The 12,445-nt window shown below is 42.2% G+C and overlaps 1 protein-coding gene across 4 annotated transcripts in view; it reads right to left on the minus strand.

Annotated features, from left to right (window-relative positions):
• LOC144221314 (uncharacterized) overlaps positions 1-12,445 on the minus strand; it is a 70,668-nt gene extending 58,223 nt beyond the window's left edge. The window contains exons 1-3 of one of the 4 annotated variants that reach the window (XM_077751783.1): positions 12,380-12,445; positions 11,796-12,004; positions 11,521-11,696 (exon numbers count right to left, since the gene is read on the minus strand). In XM_077751783.1, coding sequence (XP_077607909.1) covers positions 11,521-11,696; positions 11,796-11,798 — 179 coding nt within the window. In that variant the 5' untranslated portion in view covers positions 11,799-12,004; positions 12,380-12,445. Of the gene's footprint in view, positions 1-9,225; positions 10,096-11,520; positions 11,697-11,795 lie in introns of those variants that run through there. The other 3 variants (XM_077751782.1, XR_013332017.1, XM_077751781.1) reach the window with 3 other exon arrangements.

Consider the following 12,445-nt stretch of genomic DNA (forward strand, 5'->3'; position numbering starts at 1 on the left):
ACCATAGGGGCTTAAATAAATTAGGATTTTATTCTACTGTGTAAAAGAAACCCATAGGTAGGCAGCCATCTGAAGATGGCTTCAGAAATTCATCAGGGTCCAAGGCTTCTACTTATCTCTCATTGGCCAGAACTGGGTCACAAGGTCACCCCACGTAAAGAAGGCATATCAGTCTGGTTTTGTTGAGGTACCTGCTCCAGCTAGTTTAAAAAGATAGAAGCTTGGGGTGTCTGGGTGGCTCAGTCGGTTAAGCATCCGACTTTGGCTCAGGTCATGATCTCACGGTTCATGGGTTCGAGCCCCACATCGGGCTCTGTGCTGACAGCTAGCTCAGAGCCTGGAGCCTGTTTCAGATTCTGTGTCTCCCTCTCTCTCTGACCTTCCCCTGCTCACACTGTCTGTCTCTCTCTCTTTCTCAGAAATAAATAAAACATTAAAAAAATTTTTTTAAGGACAGAAGATTATAGTCCCTTCAGGATGAAACAAACTTGGGATGAATTTACAGGAATAATTTCCAAAGTCATTCCATGGAACTGGGCTGCCAAGGCAGCTGATACTTCTGCAATCATTTGGACTCTCCCTACCAAATGGGAAGCCACCCCCACAATGGCTGACTCTAGAAGCACACTGCCTCTGGTGCAGATATGTCAGCAAAATGAATGGCTCATGGCATCCTTTTCTCATCACATAACTTGATTTAGAATTCAGGTTTTGCACCAATGCATCTGATTGGCAGGACCCAATTCACATCCAGAATCCTAGCTACAAGAGAGTCTTGGAATACGTAATACTTAGCTTTTCAGCCTCCGAAGTACAGAAACACAGATTAAAGGAGGCTGGAATAGCTATCGAGTGAGCCAGTCTCCAGCATCTACCACAGGAGGCAGGGAAGACAGGCTAATGCATTAGCTTCTCCCTAAGACAAAGCACAAAACACAAAGAAAATCAGGTTTCACTGTCATATCAGGGAAGAGGGCTAGGATGGCGACAGAGACAAGAGTGGCCGCCATGACCCAGCCTAAAGAGATCAAGGAAGACTTTCCTGGGAAGGCAAAGAGGGACAAGAAGAATATTCCAGGCACAGGGAAAAGCAAACAAGAAGAATGTTGGAAGAAAGAGCATGAGGAAGGCGGATGGATACCTCACATATATTATTTCATTTCATCCTCACAAAAATTATAGGATTAAGTAACTATATCATCCCCAATTTTCTAATCAAGGAGGATTTTGAAAGGCACATTAAAGAATTTGGATTTAAGGGTAGCCAGAGGTGTCGGGTGTTAGGAAGCTGCAGGCAAGCAGAGAGAAGAGCACAGACTTCCAAACAACATAAAACACCATTAAGTATAATGCTAAAGAAAAGACTGGGAAAGATTATGTGCAATGCATGTAACTGTTAACTGTCAAAACATAGTGTCCAGAATATATAAAGAAATCCCATAAATCAATTTAAAAAAATTATAAATACTCCAATAAACAACTGTTGAAGGCTAGGACTTACAGAAGAGAAAACCCAAATGATTAAAAACATATGAGGGGCGCCTGGGTGGCTTAGTTGGTTAAGCGTCCGACTTTCCGACTTTCGCTTAGGTCATGATCTCGCGGTTCGTGGGTTCGAGCCCCGCGTCGGGCTCTGTGCTGACTGCCAGCTCGGAGCCTGGAGCCTGTTTCAGAGTCTGTGACTCCCTCTCTCTCTGACCCTCCCCTGCTCACGCTGTCTCTCTCTCCTAGAAATAAATAAAACATTTTAAAAAAATAAATAAAATAAAAAAATAAAAATAAAAACATATGAAAAAATGTAAGGAAAAAAGAAAATATATGGAAAGTTATCTTTCAACCTCATGGTAAATGCAAACTAAAATAACAATAAATACCAATTCCACATTTATCAGATTGCCAAAAATGTTTAAATTCTGAAATGAGCAAATTTTGACAGGGATGTGGTACAACCACCTGGAAAACAATTTGACTCTATCAAGTATGAAGATGTGTTTCCCTTCAGTCCTTCAACCCAGCAATTTGGTTTCTTGGGACAATGGTGTTCTGTGAGAACCAACTCTTAATTATTCAAGTATTCAAGGAGGAATGATGTAAGCCAGTTGTTAAATAGTTAGCATCTTGAAATCAGCCATGATGGGAATATTTACACCACAGAAATCTGCAAACGCCACAAATCAGGGTTTGGGCATTTTGTCTTGTTTTTAGAACCTATTTACGAGAAAACCACTGGACACAGAGAAACTCTCATGCATATGCACAAGTAGACATTGTGGCAGAAACATTCAGAATCTACGCCATGTTTAAGTTAATGGAGTATTAATTTCAGGACAGAAGTTGCATTAGATCATCACTGAGGTACGAATAACAACATAATTTAACCTTCGTTTGAATTTTTCAATTACTTCCACATTTTCAACTCTCTGTGTAATCATTCTTAAATAATTTTTAAACAGTAAGAAAAGTGTATTATTTCACAAAACAAGAAGCTTAAACCGGAGTGGCCCCCTAGCTAGTTAATTTGGTGACCATTCGATGTCTTTCAGTTACTTGATTTCTTCTGCTTTCTACGTGGCCATTTCCGGCAAGCTCCCCTCATCTAACAAGATGGCTGGCAGCAAGGCCAAGAGTTCTGTCACAGATGATATCTAGGGGAAGAAGAGCTATTTCTGCCCATTTGTGTCTTTTTATCAAAGGAGAAACTTTCCCTGAAGTCTCCTAGTAGGCTCCCCTCATGCCCCATTGGTCAGCTTGAGTAACTTCAGTAACATTCCATTCCATTTAGAATTTGTCAAAGGATTTAAGTAGTTGTTTGCAAGGCTTACTCTTAACATAAAAGTTAAATTTTTCAACAGAAAAGGAAAACCCTAGTGTCTCACATTGACAATTAAAGCCACTCATTATTTTAGATCCAGGCAGAAATCATAAGTAATTTAGGTAATTTTCACCAAAATTATCTCAGTAAAGTTCACGTACTTCAAGTGTTTAAGAATCAACTTTCATTCAGATCAGTGCCCTATTTTCTGACAATTTAATGTATTTTTCACAGATTTGGAACTTTAACCTTGACGAGAGGTATAAATGCTATGATTATCTTAATGTCAATATTATGTTTAAAAATAATCTTGCCTGAGGTAAAAGGATCTCATATATAAAAGTCATGCATTTATGACTAGGGTCATTTACATTTCTCTTGCATTAACTCTATTTTGACATGCTTACTATTGAGCGAGGGAGAGCCCAAGCATATGGTTATTATAGCCAACTTCCTTCCAGTTCCAACCTCATTTTCTGCTGCAAACATCTAGGGGAACTAGGAGGTTCTCCAAATCATTCACTAATATGAAAAAGGACTGAAGGGCAAATGTATTAATTTACTAATGAGATTTACATGTGTAAAGCACAGACTATAGATTCTGACAGCTGAAAATAATATCCTATATGCCCTCAATCCACACATATGTCCATCTACAAAATGTAAACTTTCTAAGGTAATCCCGGTTATACTGTCAAAGAATGGCTCTTTTTTAAAAAATTACTTTTGTTAATCTGCTATATCGTATTAAACCACATCTTTCCCCTAAAAGTGGTTTTAGCTGTATTTGCAAACTGGCAACATTAACTCAGTTCAGCAACTTGGAGACCAGGAACCCCCAGGGACGTGCTCACTGCTGGAGAATACGAACACTCTTCATAATGCAGGTCAGGGGTGAAAGAGGGGGTGATGGGCTTAAGGGGCAAATCTTAGAAATGATCTATTTTTGCAGTTGAGAGAAAAAATGTACTATTTTAATAACTTTTTTTTTTTTGAGGCACCTGGGTGGCTTAGTTGGTTAAGCATCTGACTCTTGATTTCTGATCAGGTCATGATCCCAGTGTCATGAGATCGGGCCCTGCCTCAGGCTCTGCACCAAGCATGAAGCCTGCTTGAGATTCTCTTTCTCTCTCTCTCTCTCTCTCTCTCTCTCTCTCTCTCTCCCTCCCTCCCNATAATTATTACTATTTTAAAGTTTATAGTATTGCATACACATAGTAAAAACCCAGAGAATAGTATACAGTCAAAAATTAAAATACCACTTTCCCCACAAACCCCAAGTTTTACTTTCTAGAGGTATGCATGGTAAACAACTGCTTTTATAGACCACATTTTGTTTATTCATTCATCCATTGATGGATATTTGGTTGTTTCTACCTTTTGGCGATCATGAATAACACTGTTATGAACATTGGTGTACAAGTATTTATTTGAGTCTCTGCTTTTAATTGTTTTGAGTATGTACCCTATGGAATGCTGGATCACAGGGTAATTCTATGTTAAACTTTCTGAGGAGCTACCACAGTCTTCCACAGTGGCCACACTATTTTATACTCTCACCAGCAATGATACAATGCTTCCAATTTCTCCACATCCTTACCAACACTTGCTCTGTTATTGCTGTTGTTTTTTTAACTTTATTTTTTTAATGCTTTGTTTTTAATGTTTTTATTTCTGAGAGAGAGAGACAGCGTGAGCAGGGGAGGGTCAGAGAGAGAGGGAGATACAGAATCCAAAACAGGCTCCAGGCTCTGAGCTAGCTGTCAGCACAGAGCACGACGCCCTTGAACCCAGGAACCACGAGATCATGACCTGAGTGGAAGTCCCGGATGCTTAACTGACTGAGCCACCCAGGCGCCGCTATTGCTGTTTTGATAAAAGCCACCCTAATGGGTGTGAAGTATATATTCACTGCAGCTTTGATTTGCATTTCCTGATAAGCTAGTTATATTGAGCAACTTTTTCATGTGGTTATTGGCTACTTTTATGTCTTCTTTAGAGAAATGTCAATACATATCCTTTGTCCACTGTGTTGTTTTTTTTCACTGTTGAGTTTAGAAGTTTTACAGATACATGCTTTGCAAACATATTTTCCCACTCTGTGGATTATCTTTTCACTCTTTTGACAGTGTCTTTTAATGCACAAGTTTTTTATTTTGGTGAAGTCCAATTTATCTATTTTTATTGTTGTTGTTGCTTGAGTTTTTAGTGTCATATCCAAGAAATTATTCTCAAACCCAAAGTGATGAAACTATTTCCCTGTTTTTTTCTAAGAGTTTCATGGTTTTAGCTCTTATATTTAGGTCTTTGATCTATTTTGAGTTAATTTTTGTCTGTACAAGGTAAGGGGCCAACTTCATTCTTTCACATGCAGATACTGTTTTCTCAGTACCATTTGTTGAAAAGACTGTCTTTTCCCCATTGAATGGGCTTAGCACCCCTGTCAAAATCATTTGACTATATATGCAAGTAGGTATTTTTCAAAATATTAAAAAAAAAATTTTATTCTGAAAGAGAGAGAGAGACAGAGTGTGAGCAGGGGAGTGAGAGAGAGGGAGACACAGAATCCAAAGCAGGCTCCAGGCTCCAAGCTGCCAGGACAGAGCCAGACATGGGGCTCAAACTCACAAACTGTGAGATCATGACCTAAGCCAGTCAGCAGCTTAAATGACCAAGCAGCCCAAGCCCCCATCCAGTGGATATTTTTTATATTTATGTAAAATATATTTATATTTATATCCTATTTATAATAGGAAATTATTCATATTGTTAACCAAGATTATCAGGCAACCCTGGGTCTCTACACTGATTTTTTTTTAATGTTTTTTATTTATTTGAGAGAGAGAGACAGTGTGAGCAGAGGAGGGTAAGAGAGAGAGGGAGATACAGAATCTAAAACAGTCTCCAGGCTCTGAGCTGGCTGTCAGCACAGAGCCTGACGTGAGGCTCGAACACACGAACTGTGAAATCATGACCTGAGCTCAAGTCAGATGCTTAACCAACTGAGCCACCCAGGCGCCCCTCTACATTGATTTTCTTAAGTCCCTTTGAAGGTGATGGACTTGAAAGGGAACAGGGAATTCTAAATTCCAAAAATCCCTTTACTATTAAGAGCAAAGTTTAAAGCAGTAAGCATTAAATTATGCATAGGAAGCGGAATCTCAAGAAATGACATAAACCAAGTTTCCATTAGAGAGGATGAAGAAATACAAAGCCTTCAACAGAAAGAGAGAAGAAAACAAAGGTCAAAGATCAGGTCTAGGTTCATGACCTGCCCCACCCTCGGCACTAGAGACGGAGAAGTAGGAAAACAGCTGAGTGTTAGGTTTGGAGGGGGGGTCTGAGGTGGAGGGGTAAATTTGGGCAACATCAAAACCTGCTTTTATCAAAAGACGTAGTAATGGATACATTCCCAAATGAATGTATTCATTCCAAAATAAATTGTGTATAGCTAACAATTCATAAACAAACAGTTCCAAGAGACTGGAACACGTTTCGTGCTGCTGGAATGGTCCATTGGTAAGGGACAGAGCTGAGGCGGGAGAGAGAGCACGCTCGAAGGAGCCGGTCTTTGAGCAGGTAAGAAGGGTCAGGACTCTACCAGGAGGGCCCCTCTGGGCAGCAACAGGACGGAATGACAAAGTGGGCACTAACGGTTGCACAGAGCAGGGTTCCATACGGGGCTCTTCTTTGTTCAGTGCAGAGGATAGAACGTGCCAGTTATCAACGTACTGTCTTTCATCTCCAGTTCTACCCCGGCACCTGCTGTGATCGTGCGCCTGGACTACATAAACATTTCTCTTTTGCCACGTACGTAATGTTAAGGTTTGTCAGCACGGGGTCCTTCCTGTCTCTGGCTTCCCCCTCTCCACAGCATCGCACCTTCCTGTGAGGAGCTTCCCCTAGCAACCCAGAGGGCAGCTTACTTGTCCTCCATTCACTTGGCCACAAAGTCTGGGAAGGCCTCCACCAAATCTGTTCCTTGCTAGGTTCTGCCTCAACTCACAGGGGGTGGCAGCTTCATACATGCTATTTCCATATTCTTTAAAATTTTCTTTTTCTCCTAGATAATCCATTACGGTTAATTCTTTTTTAAAGTATTTATTTATTTATTTATTCATTTAAGTAATGTCTACAAGCAACGTGGGGCTCAAACTCATGATCGAGAGTCACATGCTCTTTTGACTGAGCCAACCAGGCGCTCCCACAGTTAATTCTTTATATTAAGCTTTTGCTGTTTTATTTCATTTAATTTCATTTCGAGAGGGAGGGAGAGAGGGAGTGCTCGTGGGGACACCCAAGTGGGGAAGGGGCAGAGGGAAAGAATCTTAAGTGGGCTCCACGCCCAGTGCATAGCCCAACGCAGGGCTTAATCTCACAACCATGAGATCATGACTGAGCCAAAAACAAGAGTCAGCACCTCTAAACTTCTGCCGTGTAAATCACTTTGTGGTTTCTCTTTGTGGTCTCTCTTTGTGGTCTCGCAAAGGGTCCTGACTCACCTAACAAGTTGTTAGCTAAGAATGCGGGGGAGGAGAAAGAGGAAGTCTGGGGAGAAATGGGCTGCGATACTCTGGAGGAAGGGCTAGAAAAATCTGCCAGACAAGAGTAGCATTTCCATTCCATTGTTTGGATGTGTATAACTCATTTTACCAGTCTCTAGCTATTTAGGTTGTTACACACACACACACTCACGTGTGCGCACGCACGCACGCGCACACACACACACACACAATGTAGATGTGGATGAATACTCTTCTAATCTGTTTACCTATGCTCTTGGAGACATCTTTCATTTTCTTCCTATACATTGTTGACTGCTGTGACTGCTGTGACTGCTGACTCCCTGAAAAGACCCCCAAAATAACCTGTTGGTGGAACAAAGCCAAGTTCCTTACTTATCACAAAACCCTGTAAAAGAGGGAAGGATAAGGGAAATATGGGAGGCTACTGCCTGACAGTCTTGATAGCGCCTTAAAAGGAGGGGGGCAGGGGCACCTGGGGGCTCAGTCAGTTACGCGTCCAATTTCAGCTCAGGTTATGATCTCTTGGTTCGTGAGATTGAGCCCGCATCGGGGTCTCTGCTGTCAGCACAGAGCCCGTTTCAGATCCTCCGTCCCCCTCTCTCTCCACTTCCTGAACTCTCGTGCTCTCTCTCAAAAATAAATAAACGTTAAGAAAAAAGAAAAAGAAGAATGGGGAGGGCAATGGCAGAATATTTACACGGTTTTTGAGAGTCTGGATTAGGATGAGCCTTTTGATGTTGACGGGGCTTAACTAGACTTCAGCAAAATTCATTACATAATTCATACAGGAATAGCTCTGAATCTTGGATAGAAACAGTCATTTGATGAGCCTGGTTGAGTGATCGTCAGTCCTGAAAAAGGCATATTTATTCTGCTGAGGAGTAACTGGAAAGGTCTATGGTTGGGGGGAAAGGGGCAGTAAGGACTTTCCATAAGTTTTGAGTTACATAAAGTTTCTTAGACATAACAGCTAAAGCCAAATCCATATACAAAAAAGAATAAACTGTTTTTCATCAAAATGAAGAACATCTATTTTTTTTATATTTATTTTTGAGACAGGGAGAGCACAACTGGAGGGGCAGACAGAGAAAGGGGGACAGAGCATCCAAGTGGGTTCTGCACTGACACCAGTAAGCCCATTGTGGGGCTTGATCTGACGAACCATGAGATCATGCCCTGAGCCAAAATCAAGAGTCCTAATCTTAACCAACTGAGCCACCTAGGAACCCCCTCACAGCAGTGTTATTTGTAAGAGCCAAACACGGACACATCCAAATGTCCATCAATGGACCTATAGATAAACAAGTTGTGACATATCCTTATATGGGAATACTTCTCAGCACTAAAAAGGAATTAACTATTGTTACATAAAATAGCATGGATGAATTTCAAAACAATTATGCTGAATGAAGAGAGTCAACAAAAAGTACACAATATATGATTCTGTTTAAGCACATTATAGAAAAATGCAAACTAATATGTAGCGAGAGAAAGCAGCTGTCTGGGGATGGGGTTTGAAGATGGAGTTTGGGGGCATGAAGGAGACATTACAAAGGAGCATGAGGAAGGGGCGCCTGGGAGCTTAGTCGGGTGGGCTTCCGACCTCGGCTCAGGTCATGGTCTCACGGCTCGTGGGTTCGAGACCCACGTCGGGCTCTGTGCTGACAGCTCAGAGCCTGGAGCCTGCTTCAGATTCTGTATCTCTTTCTCTCTCTGACCCTCCCCTGCTCACGCTCTCTCTCTCTCTCTCTCTCAGAAATAAATAAAACATTAAAAAAATTTTTAAAACAAAGGAGCATGAAGAAATGTCTGGGGGCGATGAATATGTTTATTATCTTTTTTCTTTTTTAAGTAGGCTCCAGGCTCAGTGTGGAGCCCAGTATGGGGCTTGAACTCACAACCTTGATATCAAGACCTGAGCTGAGATCAAGAGTTGGATGTTTAACCCCCTTAGCCACCACGCACTCCTGCTCATTATCATTAGTATGTTTCACAGGTGTATACATGTCAAAACTTAGAAATTTTTCATTTTAATATGTGCAATTCTTAGTATGTCAATATAGCTGTGTTAAAAAGTTATTTTTGCTTTTGTGGTAACTTCTGGGGCAGAAGTTGTTGAATATTTGCACCCATTTTTTCTCAGAATTCCCATATCCTTAATCATGGCCCTATAATGTTGTCTCCCTTTGTAATTAGAAGAGAGCTCTTTTTTAAAATATTTATTTATTTATTCATTTATCTTAAGTAAGCTCTATGCCCAATGTGGGGCTTGAACTTATAACCCAAGACAAGAGTGCGTGCTCCACCAACTGAGCCAGCAGGTGTCCCTAGAAGACAGCTCCTGATGTTCATAGCAATGAACTTCACTGGGGAATCTTAAAGTTCAGATTAGCTGTTGTGGCAAGGGCCGTTGATAACTTTTTTAACAGCCATTCCCCTTTCTCTTTCTTTTCTACCACAAACCTACACACACACATACAAGTCAATAATCTCTGGACATGCAGCCCAACCATAGTCAATGGCACTAGAAGGGCATTCTTGGTAATACCTCTCACCGAGATTAAAAGAGAAACACTGTGGGGCACCTGGGTGGCTCAGTTGGTTGAGCGTCGGACTCTTGACTTCGGCTCAGGTCATGATCCCAGGGTTGTGGAATCGAGCCCTGTATCAAGCTCTGTGCTGAGCATGGCAGCTGCTTAAGGTTTTCTCTCTCTCCCTCTTCTCTTCTTCCCCACTTGCGCTCTCTCTCCTAGCTCTCTAAAAAGAATAAAATAAAGCAATAAAAAAAAAAAGAAACTTAAAAAAGAAACACCTGAAAAAAAGTCCTTCCTGCCTTTGAATGTTTTTACAAGAAGACGTGATGTTTATAGCTGTGGGAGCCTTTTTGCAACCGTGAGAGGAAAACCAAGAGTCTCAGAGAAGACCACAAACTCTGACGGTGCTGTGCTGCTTAATTAACCAGCCCTAGAACCAGCTACCTCTGGGCCTCCTGAAATGTGGAATAATATACTGCTCATTTTTTAAAAGCCACTTAGTTGTGATGTATTTGAAAACATAACATTTATTTAATCAATGATACTATTAATCAAGTAAAATAACTGACTTAAGGGGCACCTGGCTGGCTCAGAACAGCATGCAATTCAGGGGGCGCCTGGGTGACTCGGTCAGTTAAGCGTCCAACTTCGGCTCAGGTCATGATCTCACGGTTTGTGGGAGCCCCCCATCCAGCTCTGTGCTGACATCTCAGAGCCTAGAGCCTGCTTTGGATTTTGTGTCCCCTCTCTCTCTGCCCCTTTCCCTCCCCACTCACACTCTGTCTGTCTCTCTCTCTCTCTCNTAACTGACTGACTGACTGACTGACTGACTGACTGACTTGGGTCACCTCAGTTTCTCAATTCTCAATCAGTTAAGCATCTGACTCTTGATTCCAGTTCAGGTCAAGATCTCATGGTGTGTGGGACCGAGCCCCATGTCAGTCAGTGCGGCACAGTCTGCACACAGTCTGCACAACAGCTGCTTGGGATTCTCTCTCTCTCCCTTTCTCTCAAAATAAATAAATAAACTTAAAAATTAATAACTGACTTAAAATACTAATCTGAAAATGGGTGGCTATGGAGTTTTAGGAACACCTAAATTTTAGTCCCGGATTTAACTGTATCTACTCTGAAGAACATTTAAAAAAATGTTTTTTAATATTGTTTTAGTGTTTATTCGTCTTTGAGAGAGAGAATGAGGAGAGAGAGAGAGAGGGAGACACAGAATCTGAAGCAGGCTCCGGGCTCTGAGCTGTCAGCACAGAGCCCGACGCGGGGCTCGAACCCACGAATCGTGAGATCATGACCTGAGCCGAAGTCCGATGCTCAACCGACTGAGCCCCCCAGGCGCCCCTCTGAAGAACATATTAAGTCGTTAAAACAGAGGTCCCTTCCATATACTACCCCCTCAGGTCAGGTAGCCTTCAGAAGCAGAGGCTAATAAATGCCATGTGAGCACCCACTGAAGGAAAACTAGCAACTTAGGAGCTATGCTGTAGGAAACTATTGCAGGAGCATCCGTGCCGGTCTCCAGGTCCCTCTCCCACGGCCGAGGCACTGAGACTATGCCTAAAACGTTGCCAGAGCATCTATGGGTTCAGCATCCAAAGTCACCCTCCTCTTTCAGTACAACGTTCAGTAACGGTACCTTCTACACCAGCCCATCCACGTGTCGCCAGAGGCCTGGGGGAGGTGGCTGTCCATGCAGAATTCGGTTGTAGAAGTTACATCCAGCCAAGAGTCTGCACCGGCAGGCTGAGGGCCAAGCCACCACCTGACAAAATAAATTGCCCAGTGGGGTCCCGAACAAAGAATGTTAAACCCCTGCAAAACATTCAGCAAAAACGTTAGAGAGAAATTCTTTGATAAAGTGAGTATAACCAACGATTTGTTTTGCTAGATTTAGATTTTTTTTTTTTTTACCATGTTTCCTTGATGCAAATTTATTTGTACTGGATTTTGAAGCAGTTTCTTAGAGTCCCAATTTTTAAAGGAAAGATGATGGGTCTTTTACGGACTCAGGTGTTTAACCACGTGCATTCACGTGCGTTCGTTCTTTCTGGCACCAGGATCCGCAGCCTGTCTCCTCTAACCAAGTCTAGTGTTTCGTAGCCAAGACTCAGATAAAATGACTGAAAGAAACAAGAGTGAAAAAACACAAAACACAAATATCAATAGCAAATCAGAACATGTTTATAAACAAGGCAGGTGACTGCTCTGTTTTTAAATGCTCCGTAAGTACTATCAGCAAGAACAGCAGCGGTAACTACTGTTATAAGGGAAACACCACAGCTTCGTTCTTCTCTGGTAACTGGTCTTCTGTGTTCGAGGGGGCCGACTCCAGACACGCTTGCTCTAAATGGGATGATAATACCACGGCTTCTCAAGCACAGAACGATGCGAAGGAGCAGAAGACTAAGCAAACATCGTTCTGGGAACGGGAGGCCCTTCCTTTCCCGAGCACTTCCCGCTCTCTCGGGTCCATTACAAACGGACAGATTACACACTCGCACACTCGCTGAACCCGCCCTGAGCGAAGGCCTCCCGAGCCTTGAACGCCGCCGACGCCCCTT

The sequence above is a fragment of the Crocuta crocuta genome, unplaced genomic scaffold (genome assembly GCF_008692635.1).
Source record: "Crocuta crocuta isolate KB4526 unplaced genomic scaffold, BGI_CrCroc_1.0 scaffold20, whole genome shotgun sequence".
Classification (NCBI taxonomy): Eukaryota; Metazoa; Chordata; class Mammalia; order Carnivora; family Hyaenidae; genus Crocuta; species Crocuta crocuta.